General features: G+C 38.6%; 2 protein-coding genes across 3 annotated transcripts; both read left to right on the top strand.

The window, feature by feature from the left end:
* Positions 1 to 1,203: 1,203 nt before the first annotated feature.
* LOC148722983 (uncharacterized) lies at positions 1,204 to 3,993 on the top strand. Its single transcript, XM_088733188.1, has one exon. The coding sequence runs from the start codon at positions 1,292 to 1,294 to the stop codon at positions 2,825 to 2,827; it is 1,536 nt and encodes a 511-aa protein (XP_088589314.1). The 5' UTR covers positions 1,204 to 1,291; the 3' UTR covers positions 2,828 to 3,993.
* Positions 3,994 to 9,002: 5,009 nt separating this feature from the next.
* On the top strand, positions 9,003 to 17,166 carry LOC111346475 (uncharacterized). 2 transcript variants are annotated; one of them, XM_022953762.2, is made up of 7 exons: positions 9,003 to 9,155; positions 10,657 to 11,046; positions 12,373 to 12,492; positions 12,638 to 12,823; positions 13,426 to 13,465; positions 13,795 to 13,957; positions 14,366 to 17,166. In XM_022953762.2, exons 1-7 carry the CDS (start codon positions 9,092 to 9,094, stop codon positions 14,561 to 14,563), a joined length of 1,161 nt encoding a protein of 386 aa, XP_022809497.2. In that variant the 5' UTR covers positions 9,003 to 9,091; the 3' UTR covers positions 14,564 to 17,166. The 2 variants fall into 2 exon arrangements, with proteins under 2 accessions (XP_022809497.2, XP_022809496.2); XM_022953761.2 differs by having other exon boundaries at positions 13,792 to 13,957.
* Positions 17,167 to 19,859: the final 2,693 nt, after the last annotated feature.

The raw sequence follows: 19,859 nt of genomic DNA, 5'->3' as shown, positions 1-19,859 counted from the left end.
TCATCTCACCTGACTAGTAACAGGAGGACGTGGATTTAGATCCCGCTCAGGGAAAATTTTATTTTCAAACGTTTATTCTATTTAAGTATGATTACTTGGGATGTACAGGGTCAGGGTTTCCCTCGCATACAGAATTTATATATATATATGATATCATCAATTACATTTGAGCAATTTCATATTTATATATATGACATATGTATATCTGGGCAATTTCGCAAAAACATGCCGGTTCTGTTTTCTCGTGAACCCAGGCCTGGTCAGCGGCTCTAAACCTATGTTTGCGGGGGAGGGAGAGACCCCGTCAAGGCCGGCCTGGGGACATGGCCCAGGCACTGGTCTATCTGTTGGTGGTTTGCTGGGGGGAAGGGAGGGCGTCTTCTACTGACATTTTCGCTTAATTAGACGTAGAGTCTTGACGTCTAACTTCTTGACATTGACTGTTTTGCGGTTGGTTCTGCGTTGGCAGAACTTGGCACCCAGCTGGAGAGGCCTATGTCGCGTGCACGAGGAAGGGTCAATCTGCCACCCAGGGGGTTGGTCAGAGCACTTCTGGCCGCTGTAATCATCATGATCATCATGATCGTCGTCATGATCGTCGTCATCGTCATCATCATTATTATTATCATTATTATCATTATTATCAATATTTTCATTATTATTATTATTGTTATTATTACTACTACTATCATTTTATTTTCTTTTTTTTTTTAATTATATACCCTTCCGCTAAAATGAGATGCCGTGACTACATTGCGTGACGAGCAAATTACGACTTCAGTATAGTAAGATTGTGCTGCGAGCGCCGACACGCTTGGGAGCAATGGTCAGCAATCAAATGTAATATTTTGGTTTAAAACGTACATAGCAAGCAACTATCCACGAATGATTTAGCCATTGTTGACTTAAATAGATGCAGCGGTAATCATATGCGCCGAAAGATGATCACAGATTCCTGGTTTTCGACCATCGATTACGTTGACAGTTGGCAACGCACAACGGACGTTGTGAGAACAGAAGCAAACTTGACCGCTTAAAATGCGACGAATGGTGAAAGAAACACGTCAAATCGGCTTTTGAAGCTACCTTTCACGGTAAATAGGGTGACAACATTTCGAAACTGTCTATTTAGGTCAAGACATGCGGCGCATGCTGAAATATATGTCTAACCCGTCAATTCTTGGTTTTCACCCACGTGACTTCTACCTTGACGACGGTTGCTATCCGCCATGTTGGTGCCCAAACAAACGCGCCCATTTAGAGAGATCACAGTGAGAAAAGCGAGCTTAACATGGTCCTTTGCGTTGTTTTTGGATGTGGAAGTAGAAGTGACCGAGATAAAGGGATTGGATTTTATCGAATACCTTCAGTGGTAACCAACAAAGGAGAATTTGAAGAAGAACTGACTACAGAGCGGAGAGAAAAATGGATAAAAGCGATCAGTCGCGACGACACGGAATCGAAAGGCGTGCTAAACAGCGAACGGGTATGTGGCAAGCATTTTGTTTCTGGGAAGCCAGCTCCTTCCTGGCATAAGCACGACGTAGATTGGGTGCCCACATTGCAACTTGGCAAGAGAAATTATCGCCCTACGTTAGACCATGTTGCAAACGCAGAGAGAGCGGAAAGGGCAAAGAAGCGAAAGCAACTTGCGGTCGAACGACAAGAACGAGAAGCGGCAGAGAAACGTCAAAAGCTTGTGGAAAGCAGCCTTCGTGCTGCTCAGATCGACTTTAGTCAGCCAAGTACTTCGACAGAAGAAGAGGGAAATCGAAACGAAGGGAACGAGGAGGCCTTTTCTTCTGATATGTCGGCCATAGCAGTTAGGGAAGGTGAACAAATCGAACCAGAAACTGTTAAGGACGCCGAGTGCCAAACTACCGAGTTTGACTACATGTTTCAGACAAGCAAATATCAAGCCCCAAACAAGGATTTCTTTGACACTGACGATAAAGTTCGCTTTTACACTGGGCTACCATCTATGGAAGTACTGATGGTTGTTTTCGAGCACGTCTCCTCACATGTTACACGGCAAACACAGTCGCTCAACAGATTTCAAGAATTCATCATTGTTCTTATGAAACTAAGACTAAATGCACCGCTGCAGGATCTTGCATACCGGTTTGTTGTTTCACTGTCAACAATTTCCAGAATATTTTCCCACTGGATTGTTGCGATGGACACGAGGTTATTTCGCTTTGTGTACTGGCCAGACAGGGATCAACTGTGGAGAACAATGCCTCAGTGCTTTCAGTATGCATTCGGAAAGAAAACAACTGTTGTGATCGACTGCTTTGAAGTATTTATCGAGAGGCCTTCAAACTTGCTAGCCAGGGCACAGACCTTTTCAAGTTACAAACATCACAATACAATCAAAATTCTGGTAGGGATAACACCACAAGGAACTATTTCATATGTGTCTGAAGCCTGGGGAGGTCGTGTCTCAGATAAATTTTTAACTGAGAACTGTGGCTTCCTAGACAAACTGAGTCCAGGAGACATGGTGATGGCTGACCGGGGATTCACCATCACTGAAAGTGTTGGACTGAAACATGCTAAACTGGTTATACCAGCTTTCACAAAGGGTAAATCTCAGCTCGACCCAGTGGATGTGGAGCAGACCAGAGGCATTGCAAATGTCAGAATTCATGTTGAACGCGTCATTGGACTACTTAGACGGAAGTATACAATACTGGAAGGTACCTTGCCAACTGACTTCCTTATCTGTAATCATGAAAACTCTGACAGGTGTACTGCACTGGTGGATCATATGATAAGAGTTTGTGCAGCTCTTGTTAATTTTTGTCCTCCAATTTGTGCCATTTGATTAGATCAACTTCACATTTAAATACCTTAAGTCTTCCATTAAGCCACCTGTGTATTTTTCATTTATTTTAGGGATACACAGGGGAATGAGATTAGGACATAGATCCTGATATGATTTAAAGCTGCAAAGTTTTGCTTCCAAATGTACTTGATCAAAACAAGCTCCCAAGATATCTAATTACATAACATTTTCATGACACCTTATTTTTTAGTCGCAACATTTAAGTGACAGTCCTCAGATAAGTGTTGTGAATACAACATGAAAATCAAGAAAGAATAAGTTATTACTACTGAGTGTATTAAAAGCAGATTGCAAGTCCAAAAGAAAGTAAATTGTGGGCGTTAACTTAAATCTGAATATTTGACCTTAAGCTACATAAGTAGCTTTTTAAACCAATTTCATGCAACTGGGCTGTTGAAAATGTGTGAATTTTTAAAATCATTTCTTAGTTCAAAGACTTTTTGCATAACATTGCTAAGAGCAAAGATCCTCTCACTCAAAAATGTGACATTAAAATGACTCAAAATACAGAATTTTCACACAATCACTAAATTTAAATGTCATGGAAAATTATTTGTGAACCTCAAAATCACAAAATAAAGGTGTGGCTAAAGTTCCATGTATAAGGTATCTTTTTGTGGGTGGTTTCATAAATTTCTTCCTCTAAAGAGGGCTGGCTTAATAGAGGATTTACAGTAGATCCAATGTGTGGTATGATTTTGGATATGAAATATGAAAGATTTTTTATATCATCACTTTGGCCACTGGATTTCCTCATTTTACAACAGAATTTACTTCCCCTGTAAAATGAACGACCTCTGCCCTTTTAAAAGTCCTTTCCCTTTTATGTTTAGGTATAACATTTTCTTTGAATTTCGCCTTTTGAAACAAACAAAAAACAACTAAATAAGGGAAACTTAATATGTCTGAATGTAATTCAGGGTTCAATTCAATAAAACTCTTACAAGTGTAATTGACAACCATAGCTATTGTTTTCAACCTCTGAGACAATACATACACTTTTGAATTACAACTGCAAAAGTTTTATTGAACTGCCTCTGGTCTCGATTATTACAATTAGTTGTCAAGTTGCCACCAGTTTCATTAAGCAAATGAGGCAGCCAAGGAATGAAAATTAAAAAATAAATAAACATTCATTCATTATATGCAGTTCACATGTTATTGTTCTTCCTTAGTGGGGTAGGACTAGATTGCAAAATTTATGTAATTGTGAATTGTAGTGTACATAGTCTTAGCCAGGGATATACTTAGGATGTAAAAATTGGGGGTTCAGTTTAAAATTTGCAGGCTTTAACAGTTTCATCATTACAATATTTTCTGTTTTTCACATATTTTCACAGCTACAGCCAAGTAAGGGCCTGTAGGCTACATCCTAGGGAGGTGGGAATGTGTGTTTTTAGACAATATCTATACCCACCCCATGGAAGGTCATTAGAAATTTTGAGGAGGGGGGTGGGTTCAAACAAAAAACCTTCCATGGGGGAGGTATGGATATTTTCTGGAACCACACAATAGCTGCCAGATATCCTATGAGAAGGCTTTGTCTGAATTGCTTTAACTCAAAGCCACAGATTCAAAACTGAAATATCTCAAAATTATATTATACAAAATTACAGAGGATTTTCCATGTTCCTTTTCATGTTGAAAAATAGGCATATGTTTTCAAAATGAAGGAAACAAGCTGATTCTGTCACTTCTTAGACATGCTGCCAAATGAGGTCTCATACCTTGAACATCAAAATTTATATATGTGGGGTCTACTCCAAAGACCAAGCAGGTACAATGATCCAAATGTTCACAAGAGGATCGTTCATTCGCTGCGAATGTCTCACCTTGGCCACAACAACAATCTTGCCCGCTATTTCTTTCCCTTGAACTGACGCAACAAATCCAGAAACCATCTGATTGTACGCCTCCAAACTTTTGAAGGCCTTGAACTGCTTGTTTGTGTAATAGCTTGTCTCCAAAACTAAATAGGACAGCAAGTCCGAGACTTCTATAGGAGGCAAACATTCTGAACTGAACTGCTCGCTCGGTATGGCCGCTGGATCTACGCCAACCACAGAAATTTTCTTCAAATAGCGCTCTCGGACGTGGCTTTCGAGGTTATTTGCGTAGGATGAAAGCACTGGTATCTGACCTTGTGATTTTGGGTCGTTTTCTTGGGAAATATCCATTGGAAAGATGAATTATTTGAAGACTTTGAACGCGAGCGCTCAGAAATGGCATACATTTCCATATAATTTCACACCTCGCATGGGCACCAACATGGCGGAAACCAAATTTGCATAAACTTATGACGTCAGCTGAAAACCGAGAATTAAGATGTGATGCAGATGGCAAAAATTTGCATTCTTAACGTACTTTGAAAAGCTCTCGCGTCGCTCATAATCATTTGCCCAAAGAAGTTTTTACAGGAATCTGTAGACCATCCTTCGGCGATTCAACCACAAGAAGGTTAATCCATTCGAAGGTTTCGCACATGGTGAAAACCAATTATCTTTTCGAAGTAATTTTAAGTGAATGAAATACATGCGTTCGAAATTGAATTATTTTGCCTCCAAAAAATAACGCAGCATTTCCCCAAACTAACCGAGTACACATTTAAACATTGCAAAAAAATATTTGAGTGTTTTAAAGACGGAATAATAATGTGGTTTTTGCATGTGAGGCTCTCAAACTTGTTTAATAAAATTGCGCGTCAAATGACGATTTTAACTGAATTTGGTAATTTGCATATTTCCTTGAAATGAAAGGATATTTTGCCTGAAAGACTATCCCGTTACTTTTGTCATGTCCTAGCCTATTAACCATAAAAATATGAGCGAAATCAAATTTTTTACCTTTGCCGAGTTATTTTCCATATTTATAGACAGGGACTCTTACAGTGACACGAACTCAACCGGGGCCACCCAACGTTTTTTAGCCAATCACAAGACGAGTTTAGAACAAAAAAAATTGAAGTTCGTTCATCAGCGGATCAATCACCGTAAGGGTCAAATTTCACTGTTCGTTTGACAAGATCAGATGTGAAGGTATGCGAAAGCTTATAGTTTTTTTAAAGCAAAAAAAAATATATTTTTCATTTCTATTACGGTAAAGGTGAATAAATATTTACCGAATGGCGGCCGGTAATTTCGAAGACTAAACTGACTAAAGTTAAATTTACCAAATTGCGGCCGACTCACTTTATACAATATATTTTCCGAAACACGGCCTGGAATACCGAAGGCGAGAGCTTATGTAATTGTGGCCGCGAATTTTGAACACGTAACAGGCTCGATCAATGTGAATAAATATATCAAATTACGGCCGGCTAAACCTCAAGGCGAAACCGGCTCAACACAAGTATATTTTTAAAATATCATTGAAAAACGGCCGTATCTACAATTTTACCGGGAATTTTAGTAACCAATCACAAGGACAAAGAAAATTTCAAATTTAGTTTTTGCATGTATTACCGGTGGTTGATTCCGTTTGCGTTGTAGTTTGAAAGTTGGGAAGTATTTCAAACATTTACTGATTTGAGGTAAAACCGTTTCATCTTCAAAATCTCAGGCCGTGTCAATTCCGCAAATACATTTGTATTGAGTCCCTTTGGTCTTCAATATTCCCAGCCGCATTATTCCGTAAATTATATAAGCTTACATCCTCGACATTCCAGACCGTGTTTCGAAATATATATTTTATAAGTTAACTCGTTCGTAATTTAGCAAATTTCTTTAAGTCTTATTCCTTTCAGTCTTCAAACTTCCCGGCTCCAAAATTCAGTAAGTTATGCAAGCTTTCTTCTTCAAAACTCCATACCCTATTTCGAAAAATTTTTGTTATAAAAGTTTATCAGCCGCAATTTGGTAAATCTACGTTGAGTTCGTTCAGTCTTCAAAATTCCCTGCAGCAATACTCGATAAATTATACAAGTTCTTGTCTCCGACATTCCAGACCGTGTTTCGAAAAATAAATTTCATTGGTTTACCCAGCATTATTCGTTACTTACGTACGTTGAGGCTGTTCAGTCTTCAAAATTACCGGCCGCTATTAGGTAAATATTTATTCGCTTTTACCGTAAACGAAATAAACAACATATTTATTTCACCGTGAAAAAGCTTTCGCATGTCTTCAAATCGACTCCAGTCAAAAGAGCAGTTTAATTTGACCGCTGGTGAACGAACTCCCATTCTTTTGTTCCGTACTTGTCTTGTAATTGGCTAAAAAACGTTGGGTGGCCCCGGTTGAGTTCGTTTCACTGTAAGACGGTTAGCCGGCTAATCTGTAAAAGTAAACAAAATATCGATATTATGTGTCTTCGCAAAGCCATAGAGTTGAACAACAATTTCCGTTGACATTGGGTTGATTAATTTAAAAGCGGTTTGTGCAATCCGTTTCTTCAACTATATGGAATGTAAATGAAATGTAAAATATATTTTTGGCTCGTATGAACAATCTCTTACATGCATGCTCAACTTATTACTTAGAAAATTTTGCAAATGCTTGAATAAAGATCAACATCTCTGTCAATCAGTCATTACAGTCTTACATTCAGTCATTCTCACAGAAACATATCTAATGTTTGAAGGATGCTCGGTCTGACTGTCGGACTGTCGTGCCGTAATAACTTTAGTAGGGACCTTTAGCACTGACGACGAGAACGTGGACGACGACGTATATGACCGATTTAGGCCTGGGACGGGACCGTCCTCAACGGCGGGAAACATAAAGACTTTAGCACATCGGCTACGTGGACGAGTCCTTTACTGCTTATTTGAAAATGCAAAAATTATCCACTAAAACAATTTAACTTTTTTTCAGTGTTGTAATCAACGTCAAGTGATTCAGAGCTAAGCTAACTTTACATATACAGTCGATCCGAGCGGTTCGGATATTTTTCAAAGCCAAGAAATCTTCTTAAAAATGCCAGCTGGTATAAATTACAAAACTATAACGAAATGTCCGGGATTTATATTAAGAAAAGCATTTATAAGGCTACGTACATACCCTGCAGCACTTTTATCATCATCCGCCATTGCTTTCTCCGCTGTAAACTGTGAAGCTCAATCTGCAACTCGAAAGAAATGAAGTTTTTTTTCCATCACGGTTCGATCAAATTACTTTCGGCACTGTTTTTATTCCCTAACCGACCCTTTAGATTGAAGAAATCCCTTAGATAGGTAAGTAGAAATTAGAAAACAAATAAAACATACTCACGTTCTCGTCAAGACGGCGAATGGCGGCAAATGGCGCCCTGAACGACATGTGGACGACGACTCGTGCTCGATTGGGCATGCGTGGTAGCATCGAAGTTGGTTTTCCCAACTTCCGGTCGGTCACGTTCACGTTCTCGTCGTCACTGCTAAAGGTCCCTATTATTGAATGAATACGACTTCGATATGCCGGCTCTTTTAAGCTAAAATTAAAATTTCCATTGAAAAATGAAAATATAGTCAGTCGAAATTCGGTTTCAAGGATACGGGGAATTGAAATACCGAATATCATTCCTGTACAGTTGATAATTAAAACATGGAACTGAAGATGTTCGATAAAACTGCTTAAGATGAATAAAAAGATAAACTCATCACTTGGATAAAATATGTGTTTGTGACCTTATTTATCAGATTCATTTGTAAAAAGTGATTATGTTAATACATGCAAATTATAGAATAAAAGACCAAGAATGATCCAGTGGTGTTATCAGGTTGACTATCTCATATAGGTTTAAAATGCATCCGAACTCAGTAAGTTATCCAAAAGGCCACAGACCATATGTACAAAAGCTCATAACTGAAAAATAGACACAAGCAGATGCATGAAGGGAATAAAATCCTGAATTTTACCTTTAATTGTGGCGTTAAGTTTCGTAGACAGTGGCTGACCCTGCCGACCTCGATCCAGCCGGCAAAGCTTTAAAGAACTTTCCAAAAATATCCAACACAATAAATCTTAGCTTTACACTTCCGTCTCTTTTTATTATCTAAAGCTAAAAGATAAGTTGACGGCAAGAGTTTGTATAGCTTTTCTCATTCTAAATTTATCTATTTCGTATGCTTATTCTTGTTTGAAATCAGCTTGTTAGTGATCCACATTTACATTTTCCGTGAAGCGTGATGTCTCATCAAACTTCCGCTGATTCATAATCACACCTTGAGTGAGACGGGAAATTGCGACCATATCTTAATTGGTCGTTCAGGCGTAACTTTCGTTCTCGTGGCGTTTCAAACATTCTCATCCAAAACATAGGCCTAGACAATGAGTTTCGGGAAGATGTACGCATTTCTAATGCTTGGGTTTGTCTTGTTACTGTCAAGGACTGGTAAGTGGGGAAGGAATTGAAGATATTACTTCATTAGTTTTGTTTGTGTTTACTGTCGTGATGCCTATAGATCAAATCTGATATCTAACGTATCCATCCATCGCTTTAAATGCGACGACTTACGAAGAAAATGCCTTGCTTTCATAAAAATTATCGCTAAGACGTATTTGGACTCTTGAGAAGAAGATTTCTAACGGAGCTTACCGAAACACACAACAAGCTATGCAAAGATTGTCGATTGGATTTGAAAGGAAGTTAGGAGATTCCATTATGTAAATAAAAGCATTATTGATCCGATGCAGCGTGTCTGACTTAAGTTTCATGAATAAAGGCTGAAACTTTCTAAAGAAACTGTGGTGCTGCGTCGGTGGGGGTAACAAGGTATTTTGGTTATATCAAATAAGTTGTAACGAGTAAAAGAGCTGAGGTTTCGAGCTTTAGCCCTTCGTCAGAGCGAATGATATAACCAAATTGACTTGAGTTTCACACTGTCAAATCATACCGCAAACTGCCGTTTTGAAGCTGTATATTTCCTGTATATCGGGACAGCCCTCTCGTTCATATGTTTTAAAAAATGTGGAGAAACGATCGCTGGTAAGCCTCGCGTGACAAATAGACCATCGATCAACTCTGATATCCATAAATTTACCGAACGCTACAAATTGCGAATTTTTCGATCGAACAAAATGACCAGCTTACCTAGATATATATATATTTTTTTATTTCTTTGAAAGAGGACTTCTCTCGCAGTTTACCTTAATACAGAGCACGCCGTAAAATGATTGTCGATTATGGATTTTGACTGAAATGAAAACACATACATATACGTAAAAGGTCTTGTATGGTATTTTTTTTTTCTTTGAGTAAGCTCGCTTAATGGGTAAAAGTACTAGAAACGATCGCTCTTCTACCTAGCGTGACAAATTGACGTCACGTTCAAATTCATGTAGCAAGCAATATGTGACGTGACTATGGGATAAACAACGCGAGCGTGAATCTTGGGAGTTTGATGGCTATAATCATGGTATCGATTTTTATTTTAAAACATCTGCGACAATTCCCTGTTTCAACGAAAACTAAATAACTTGGAAAGATTCGAGAAAGCCTTAGTACTATGGTTCTCATTGTGAGCGCCCGCCTTACAAGCGGATGTATAGTGGTGTTGATCTGATGTGGGTATGGAGCGAGGCTGTACTATCGCCGCGCATTCTTCTTATCTTCTCTCTAGTTAACCAAAAATCGTCTACATAAAGATAAACGAAAAAAATTGATTAATGCATAAAGGATGATGGAGGTGACCATAATGATGACGATGATGATGGTGATCATCATCTACCAAACTAACTGTCACGTGATTGGTTGTAATCCTTGGCTTCATTAAAACTTGCAACAAGTTTTAACACCAGACAGCTAACTCAGTCAAGCATGCTTACTTACAGACCCTTGTTGTTGTTGATTATTTGTAGAGCTTGAGACTTCTTTGTGATTTCTTTCATTCTAGGTGGAGACAAGCTTTGTTCGTGTTATAGCTTTCATAACCAGACAGATCGTATGGCGTGGCCACAAGCAATGGGTGGCTGTAAATATAACAATAAAACACTTGTGGTCATGGAAACAGAGCGGGAATGGGTGTTTATCAGAAATGAGATTCAAAACCGAGTAGGCAGTACACTCGGTGAATGGTTTATAGGCTTGGAGCGAAATACCACCACTGAGAAATGGACTTGGATCAATGGTAAACCTCTGACTATCGACAAATGGCAGAGTTATAATCCTGACAAGAGTGACTTTTATGGGATGATTCATAAGGAATTTCCACCCAGATCTAAAGGCTCTTTTAGCACCATAAAGAGAAGCTTACAAAGAGGTTGGATTTGCGAGGAAGAAACAGGTAGTGATCAGTATTTGATAAAGTAAAGAGCCTCTAGAGCACAAAAGAAGTAGAGGGAGAAACACGACACGTAATCGAGTGTTTCTCCCTATTTCTTGAGTACTTCAACCACTCCTTGTGTGCTTTACAACAGAACAGAGTAAAGAAGCCATTAAATTACTTACGCATTAATTTAGATTAAAAAAAAAAAATTTTCTGAGCGAACAACAGTGTCGTCGGCATGTTTTATAGTCTCATAAAGTAGGCTACAATGAGCCAATCAGAATCCTTGTTAGAATGGTTGAAGTATTCTGATTGGTTACTTAAGACTAAAGCTGTCAAAAATTCCAAACCTTCAAATTTCATAATGAAGTTGCCTGGTAGGTCGAATATAACACGTTTGCCTGAAGGTTTTTTAATTATTGATATAGTAATTAATTTACATTCGCCTTAAAGCCACCCTATTTCCATTGCCATTGTACCATTGATTTGCCTTTTCAACTTCCTTACACAAGCATTCTTCAAGTGCAATCGGATTTGTCTGAGTAATAAATTTGATGGTCGTCAACATACGCATTAGCTTAGCTCTCTTTATATGATAGAAGAGATCGTTAACTAATATATTAAAAAGAATCGGGCCTAAGGCACTACCCTGAGGCACCCCACGCTTAACACTATTCCTTGATGAGTACGTGTCACCAATCTTCACTCTCTGTTGTCGATTTGACAGATAATCTCTTAACAAGGCACAGCTGTCTTCATCTAGTGCGTGGCCTTTGAGCTTGGCTAATAAGGGGGGGTGTTGTATAACATCAAATGCCTTTGACGAGTCCATTTACACTATCCCTACGAGTTGCTCATTATGTCTTACACCAGTTTTCAGAAGAATCAAGAAGAGAGAAGTCGTTTTTTTATAGTCTGTTCGCCATAGAAGTAGACTTCCAATCACGTTTTTTAATTTTTCTACGAGATTAAGACTTTATTTGCAATTTTCTTCCGAACTCGGACTGCACGTTCATTTCGTTTTCTCTTAGAGGATTTTCGTCGCTGTTCACGTGATAGTAACGTCTATAACAGCGCTTATTACATTTGCAAACTTTTCTTTCGTTCTTTTGTTGCTAGTTACTAGCAAGCATGTGGTGAAATTTCAAATATAATTCTCCATTTCTCGTTTTTCGGAATCCGCTCATTGCGACCACCATACACTGAAGGCCCATCATCTTCAGTGGAACAGAACCCGTAATCCCAGCTTCTTTGGTCTAGCTTCATAGCTGAATTATAAGGAAGCCCCTTGGTAAGTTCAAATTTCTAGCTAGCGACAGTGTCAGTGTCATGTTCCTTTAACAGACAACTGTCAAGGAGACTGTTTCTTCCATACTGTTCCGACAAGCACCAGTCCTCCTGATACAAAAGCTGTTACTACAGAAAGGAAGACATCAACTGAACAGGATATTACTGATGTATCAGGTAACTTTAAGGATATGTTAAATAGCTTAAAGGTTAAAGAGGCGGTGAAGGATTCAGTGTTAGCAGCCAGGAGCACTATTAAGATCTAAGTATATCACGATTCAATGTTATCAAAAATTTTAAAGCATCGATGCATTAAATCCAGGGTCTTCGACAAATGCCTTCACCCCTACCACGGCAAAATCAACAGACGAAGTCTTTATGGATGACAAAAGCGGTTCTTCTCCTACAGTAATGATAGTAGCCGCCTCTTTGGGCGCCGTGCTCTTCGTAGCGTTGATCATTCTTATTGCGGTCATATTGCTAAGGCGAAAGAAACGTCACGGAGAAGGTAAAGTGTCCCTAAGCGTTGTGAAGATTACACCAATATGATGATGATGATGATGATTATCATAATTAACATAATTATTATTAATGTTTCCCACTGGAAAAAATGTAATAATATTATGATTCAGAAGCTCATGCTTTGAGAAGAGGCAAATTACTGACCTACTGTCTCTCAGATAAATTTAATCGGCCCACGAAAATGGACTTAAGGTGAACCACACTGTAAACGGAAAATCAGACAACTCTTTTTTATTTTTTTTTCTTTCAGGAAACTTTTTCTTTCTTTGGTTTTTCAAGTAATATTCCTTTTTACTGGCTTATAAATACTCACGGAATTCTTGTTCCCATAAAAGGTCAAATATCGTAGCAGTTCCGATATGGTGTAAATATTCTTATCAACCCTAACCGAATTCGGAATGAAAATCGGCCTTGAATAGGTAAATGCTAAAAGGTAAAAGAGAGAAAAGTGATGGGGTACAGTTATACGCCCATGACGTCAGAAACATTTCTCTTTTGCTGTTGTAGCCGCTATTACTGTTTGCTAAGAAAGATAGACGTCTATCTTTTATGCAGTCTTCACCGGTGAATTTGGTTTTTTATTGGCAGATGCACAGAGCACAAAACCAAAGAAGTTCGGGCCGAAGAAGTCAGTATTTATTGTTTTATGTTTATTTATTTGTGTTTGTTTCTTTGTTTCCCTCGAATGTTTTGAGATTCTTATAATCTTTACCAAACACATAATTTACAAATGACAAAGCCGACTAGGACATATTGGATTTGAAAAGGGTAAGGCAAGTTTAGCATACGAGCCATTGCTGCAAATTCTATTTTCTTTTGCATGGAGTAACTACTGGTATTGCTACTTGGCTTTTCCCTAGTTAGAAAGCCAGTCTATAGGAGGATTACTCACCCAAAGTAAGTAGAAGTAAATGTTATTTTTGAACTAATTGTTTCATTTTTCTTTTACCAAAGTAGCGAGGAAGATCAATTAGGAGAAAGTCAATATGAGTCTGTAAATCCAGTTGAAGCCGCAAAGCTTCTTGGGTCACCAAACAGTATCTCTTATGAGAGTAATACTAGGTTCGATCCACCAACAGAAAACTGTGAATATGCCGTTGTCAACAAGGAAAAAAAGAAGGTAACAATTTAGCTTTAGACACTGAGACGTATTTGAGATCATTCAGTGTAGCACTGAGTCAGTTTCCACAACGAACGATGGACATGACATTCACAGATGAATGGATACATTCATTTATGTGTAGAAGTAGATTCGATAAAATTGTGCACATGATTAATATAAACCTAAGGAGAGGGAGAGTATGGAAAAAACGTTATCATCTACCTAGGTCATCTAAAATAGAAACATCGAGGCTCTTCGCAGTGAAATTTAACTCTGTTGCATTTGGCATCAGACCGAAAAAAAAAGAACTTTCATATCATAGACTTGCACATTTCAATCGACGATTCAAAGTACGTGCATTCATGTTGCTACTTTTGCCGCCTGATTGTCTATATCAATTGATCATTATTTTCACTCTAATTTAAGCAAAAGGAGGGAGACCTTGTGTACGCTCAACTCGCTGATTTTGACAATGAAACTGATGCCGCCAAACCAACAAAACCACCCAGCTATGAGCTCACGATATATTCTGATGTTGAAGAACTGCCTCCGGAGTTGCTTGGAAGAGAGGATCTAGACCCCTCCCAGCCAACCTATGCAAACCTTGAAACGACTGGTGTCTGAACGAAGTAAGCAAAAACTTGTAAGAAATGTATGTTAACGGTGCTGGTTTTGACACTTGCATTTGAATTTACTTTTCAAGCAAATTCAACGAAGAAAATTCGAAATATAATGTTCTAACTAAAGATATAAAATATTGGGGTTAAAGAGATCTTCGATAATGATTTTAAAGCATTAATATTGGGGGTTTATGACGTCGTATGGGACAGCTTTCTGTCTTTTACTTAACTTACAGAAGTAAGGACAACTTGTAGTCTGAACGTTGCAACTAATACGGAAAGATAGATTGAGTTTATATTAAACTATTATTAGTATTCTAAAGACGCGTCGGACACAGTTAGCGTTAATCAAATAATGTCTTACAAAGAGAGAAGAAAAAATATCCTTCTCAGAATGACTGGAATATAATGCAATTTTGCTAAAAAATAGACTTTTTATGGGTTCCTTCAAGAAGAGTAACTAACCTTACTAGCCGTTTCTTTAAATCCTTCAAAATCATATATTTTTTTTTATCTTTTCCAATGAACTTATCAGTTTTTATGTCTAAATTCCATAAACTGCTGCTTCCTCCTCTTTCTTGTATTGATACCCATAAAACTAGACTGGCTTCCAAATCTTCTTTTGCTCTTCCAAAGTCTCGCGCTAAATTTGGCATTTTCAGTGTTAAATTCCAAGGTCCTTTAAACTTGGGATATTATTTATGAATATCTTAAGGTGGCTCGTACCGGTTTTCATCTTTTTGATGGTTTGTAACTTTGAAAGAATACAACAGAAACACTGACCAAGGCCAGTTGAACACCTTTACGGGGTTGAATTACGTAATCATCGGTTATCCAAAAATAAGTGTCATTTCGTCACTAGCAGTTTCCATGGCAACGCTATCATAGGCTTATTCAGACGCATTTTTTAGCTTGTGGCTTAAATAATTCGAAAACTAACCCGGTGACCCCCTGATTTTTTTCAGTGACTGCTTTTGACAAAGGAAATGAAAGGGAAAATGAAAAGGAAAATGCACAAAGATTTTTAAAAAATTATGCGAAGCGGAATTTCAGAAAATCTACAAAAAGGGCAATTTTCACACATCGCAAATTTCCTTCCGTATAATTTTCTATTTTTTTTTTTTTTTCTGATGATTCCTTTCGACATTATTATCATATTGGAACAATAAAAAGAAGGGGTCACCGGACTTGTTTTCATGCAATAGCTTTCGTGAGTGTAGCGATTTCCACGCGCGTTCTCGCGCATTTAAAAATCTGGGCCCAGTTGTTCGAAGACCGATTAGCGCTAACCCAGGGTTAAATGTTAATCCAGGTTTCTATATTTCTCTGTTCAAAAGCCCTTTTAAGATAATTTTCCCAATTATTCTTAGAGTATTCAATCTCCAAATTGTAAACAAATGGAATTAAAATGAATTTAATTTTCAAGCTTTCAGAGCTGCAATTAAATTTCACGGTAATCCTGGGTTATCTTAATCCGCCTTTGAACAACCCGGCCCTGGATTCTAGAAGATCGACATTTGCTCTTGATCTGTTTTAGCTACCGCTGACAACTGCGTATGCTCGCGCGAGCACCTACGATCTGATGTTTACAGACGTTTACTGCTAAGAAAATCATTAAACAGCCCTCAAAGACGGCCTCACGAGCTCATCTTAAAAATCCTACACATGAATTCTGGCTATATCATATTATTTTCCTTGAAGTTCAAAGTCTTCTTCCACTTCAGGAAGATTATCCTTCACTTGAGTTCTTTTTTCGCCGTCGCAAGGTTTCATATCGGTTGAATATTTCTTTTAAATGTGAAGTGAAGCAACCTTTACTTCTCCGAAAATCGTCTTCGTTATCTTAGTTTCTATCTCCTGCATTCACAGTGGCCGCTCAAACCATCAAATACAAGCTCTTAGGTAAACTTCTTGCAAAAGTAGAAAAAATTTCACGCGCCGCCATCTTTGTTTTGAATTTTCATCTTTTGATCTCGCGCTTCTTTCGTACGTTTCTCTCGCGCGCGTCACGCAAGAGTGACCTGTTCCCCGCGCGAGGAAACTGGTACGAGCCACCTTAAGCCTTTATCTCTTCTAAAAGAAATGAAGAATCTCTATATTGGCATGTATCGATTAGTTTTCATCTCCACCAAGTCTCGTCGAATAGTCATTAGACAGTATTATTTGTGTGACTATGTGTGTGTGCGCGTGCGTTCGTGTGTGCGTGTGTGCGTGCGTGCGTGTTTATCTGAGTGTAAGAGTAAGTGCGCAAGTACGTATGTACCTTACCGACTTGGCGACTTGGTTGTATTTATAATATTTAAGAACATTTTATATCCTACTCTGTAAAATACAATTAATGTTTGTGAATAGAGGGTCCAAAAAAGTAGAGATTGTTGCGTTTGGGTTGATACCGTCTTTCGTGGATCTGCTAATTCAGCAGTTTCGTATCATTGGCGAACTTGGTCTTGCTCACTGTAGTGTTTATTCCAAGTGGATATATACCTTACTTATTATGTCATCTGGATTCTATTGGTTAACACACCTTAGCCGCAATCACGTGACTTAATATATTTATCATTGTATATTTAGTTCATCAGTATTGTAATAAAGTAGTTGTGTAGAGCACTTGGTCTGTGCACGCGTTACTCTACAGTAGTATACATTACTCTGCAGTAGTATACATCAAGTGAGGTCAGTAGAAAGTTAAGTCTTTTAAGGCGTATTAAATCTTGCCTCCCCCCTCAATGCTAGAATTATGGTTTTCAATAGTTTCATTTTACCTATTTTTGACTATGGGAATATCATTTGGGGAGATCGCGGGAATGCGTCCTGAATGTCTGAGCTGCAAGTGTCGCAAAATAAGGCCGCTCGCCTCATTTTAGACTTACATAACGAGCCTCACGCCGTTAGCAACCAAAAAAAATCTAGGTATCCAGCAGAGAATCCGTACTTTTAGTCCGCATTCTCTGCTGGATACCAGCGGCTTGCTTGGGTAAAATTTTTGATCGTATTTCGCTCCTAATCTGATAGAGGCGTCAACTCTTACACAATCATGTCATCATCCTATGGCATGAAAAGGTAATTAAAGAAGCCGTATCCGAAAAAAATGTACATGGCCGGCGCTTAAAAATAGTGACAAGACAAAGCGCTCGCCCGGAGTGTGTTGCGGCAGTTACAGTCACGTCGATGAAACATTTCTAAGTCAATGCTTGTGGATTTAGTTAACTTCATTAATACTAACATAGGCTGCGACGCTTATTTACTACGACATTTAACTGGCGGCCTAAGTATTTTTTTTTTCTAATCAATTTTACCAGATTTTTGTTTTCGGATCGGAGACAAAGTAAATTCCAGAACCGACGCCTTTTTTTTCCGCTGTGTTCGGAATCTTTGACAGCTGACGCTTGGTGCTGTAATTTTTGAGCATCCGTGTACCAGTTATTGGGAATGAACTCGGCGTATTACAACCTACAGTTTCTTTTGCTGTTTAACGCAAAGTCCACAATACATGGCGGCTTTTTCTCACTGATATTTTATGTCGCATTTATAGTTTACACGCTGTTCCGGTTTTTTTAAACTATATTCATGCAGTACTCATAAGATTCTTTGTCACTGGCCTTCAGATGACCTATATTGGTGCCGGAATCCTCTAGATAGTTGCGAGAGAATACCAACATTATAGGTACGATGTGATTAACGCACAGGTGTTGAAAATCTTTTTGCGCTACCTCCTCCGTAACTATGATTAAAATCGTGAATAAACAGAGACCGGGGGTAGTAATAATTGTTTTCAAATCAAGATAGATGTTGAACAAGCTGACAAAGCTTTTAAACAGACAAAGACGAACTTTCGTTTAATGACACGTTACGAACAAGTTTAGACTCCTTTGAACTTTAACAGGGTTCGTACTGTCTTGCAAGTCCGTTAATTTCAGGGCAAGTCCCCCAATGAATTTAACTAATCCTTGGAAAGTCCTTGAATTTTTATATTCTAAAAGCTTCTTGAGAGGGGTGGGACGTTGACTTTTTCCGAAAAACCAACTTTAAATACTGAGTCAAGCCGCTGTGCGCTAGAGTGGTTTGGAAATTAACATAGAGAGCGGTAGATCCAGTAATGCGTTATTGACCAAGCAGGAAGACTCAAACCTGAGCCAAGCGCTAAGAGCCAAGCAAGAGCTTGCCTGCAGGTCACACAAAGACAAAATGGCTGGAACACTGGCCACCGCAGAAAACAAAAATAAGCAAGGGTTAATAGCCAATCAGCTCACAAAATTCGCTGCATCCTGCACCGCTTGCGAAGCCAGCCTTATAAAAAGGAAAGGTAATACGTTTGCGTAATGTAACTCTTAAAGCAAGAATCTCTCCCAACATATTCATCTAAGGTAGTAAAAGTTTAAAATGTTATGAAAGCTGAAAAAGAAAGGGTTCCGGTGTCGCGCTTATTTAGACTTACAAGTTTGAATGGCCGAGGGGTGGGCACTTATTCAAGGATATACGGTATATCGATCACTTGAGGCTGTGCGCGTTACTTCGTGTTGTTTCATACTTTATATTATCTCGTATTACCCAGTTTGTCAGGAAATCAATCGTCGTCGTGTGTTTACGTCCTACAAAAACGTCGCTTCAGAGATTTCACGATCTAGCTTCGCAAAGAAATGTACCAGCAGTGTTTCGCTTTGTGTTATTTATTGAGTTTTTTTGGCAGCATTTTTTGTTTTGATGTTCTCTTCCCGTCGCGGTTTGCAGGGCGACTTTTAACAGTAAATGAAGCTGTTTTTCAAATTTTTGTCTCAAACGACTATTTATTCCTGTCGCTCTGCTGTAGATATAGGTGAAGAGTTCAAATAACAGAAAAGTTTGCGTCACAAGAATTTCTTCACACTATATATCCCAGAAAACCTCGGGCATTACTCTGAATGCCAGAACTTCAGCCTGGGTGAACCAGAAAGGATAGACAATACTTCCCTATATTAACCATGAATGAAAAGCTAAGTAAGTCAAATATCTCAGAAGCGCTAAGGCATTAAACTGATTGCCAGGACTTCAGCCTGGGTGAACCAGTAAGGCCAATAGACAACACTGCCCTAGATTAACCTGTGAATGTCAAAGAAAATAAGAATGTTACGTGTCCCAAAAGCACTAAGGGATTACTATGAATAGCAGAACTTCCGTTCAGCCTGGGTGAACTAGAAAAGATAAACAACACTTCCCCGTACTGACCATGAATGAAAAAACTTAAAGTATATTGTATATCCCAGAAGCGCTCAGGCATTACTCTGAATGCCAGGACTTCAGCCTGGGCAAGCCAGAAAGGATAC

Source organism: Stylophora pistillata, chromosome 9, assembly GCF_964205215.1.
Source record: "Stylophora pistillata chromosome 9, jaStyPist1.2, whole genome shotgun sequence".
Lineage (NCBI taxonomy): Eukaryota > Metazoa > Cnidaria > Anthozoa > Scleractinia > Pocilloporidae > Stylophora > Stylophora pistillata.
Note: the sequence above shows the minus strand (reverse complement) of the source record. Positions and strands in the feature narration are given on the sequence as shown.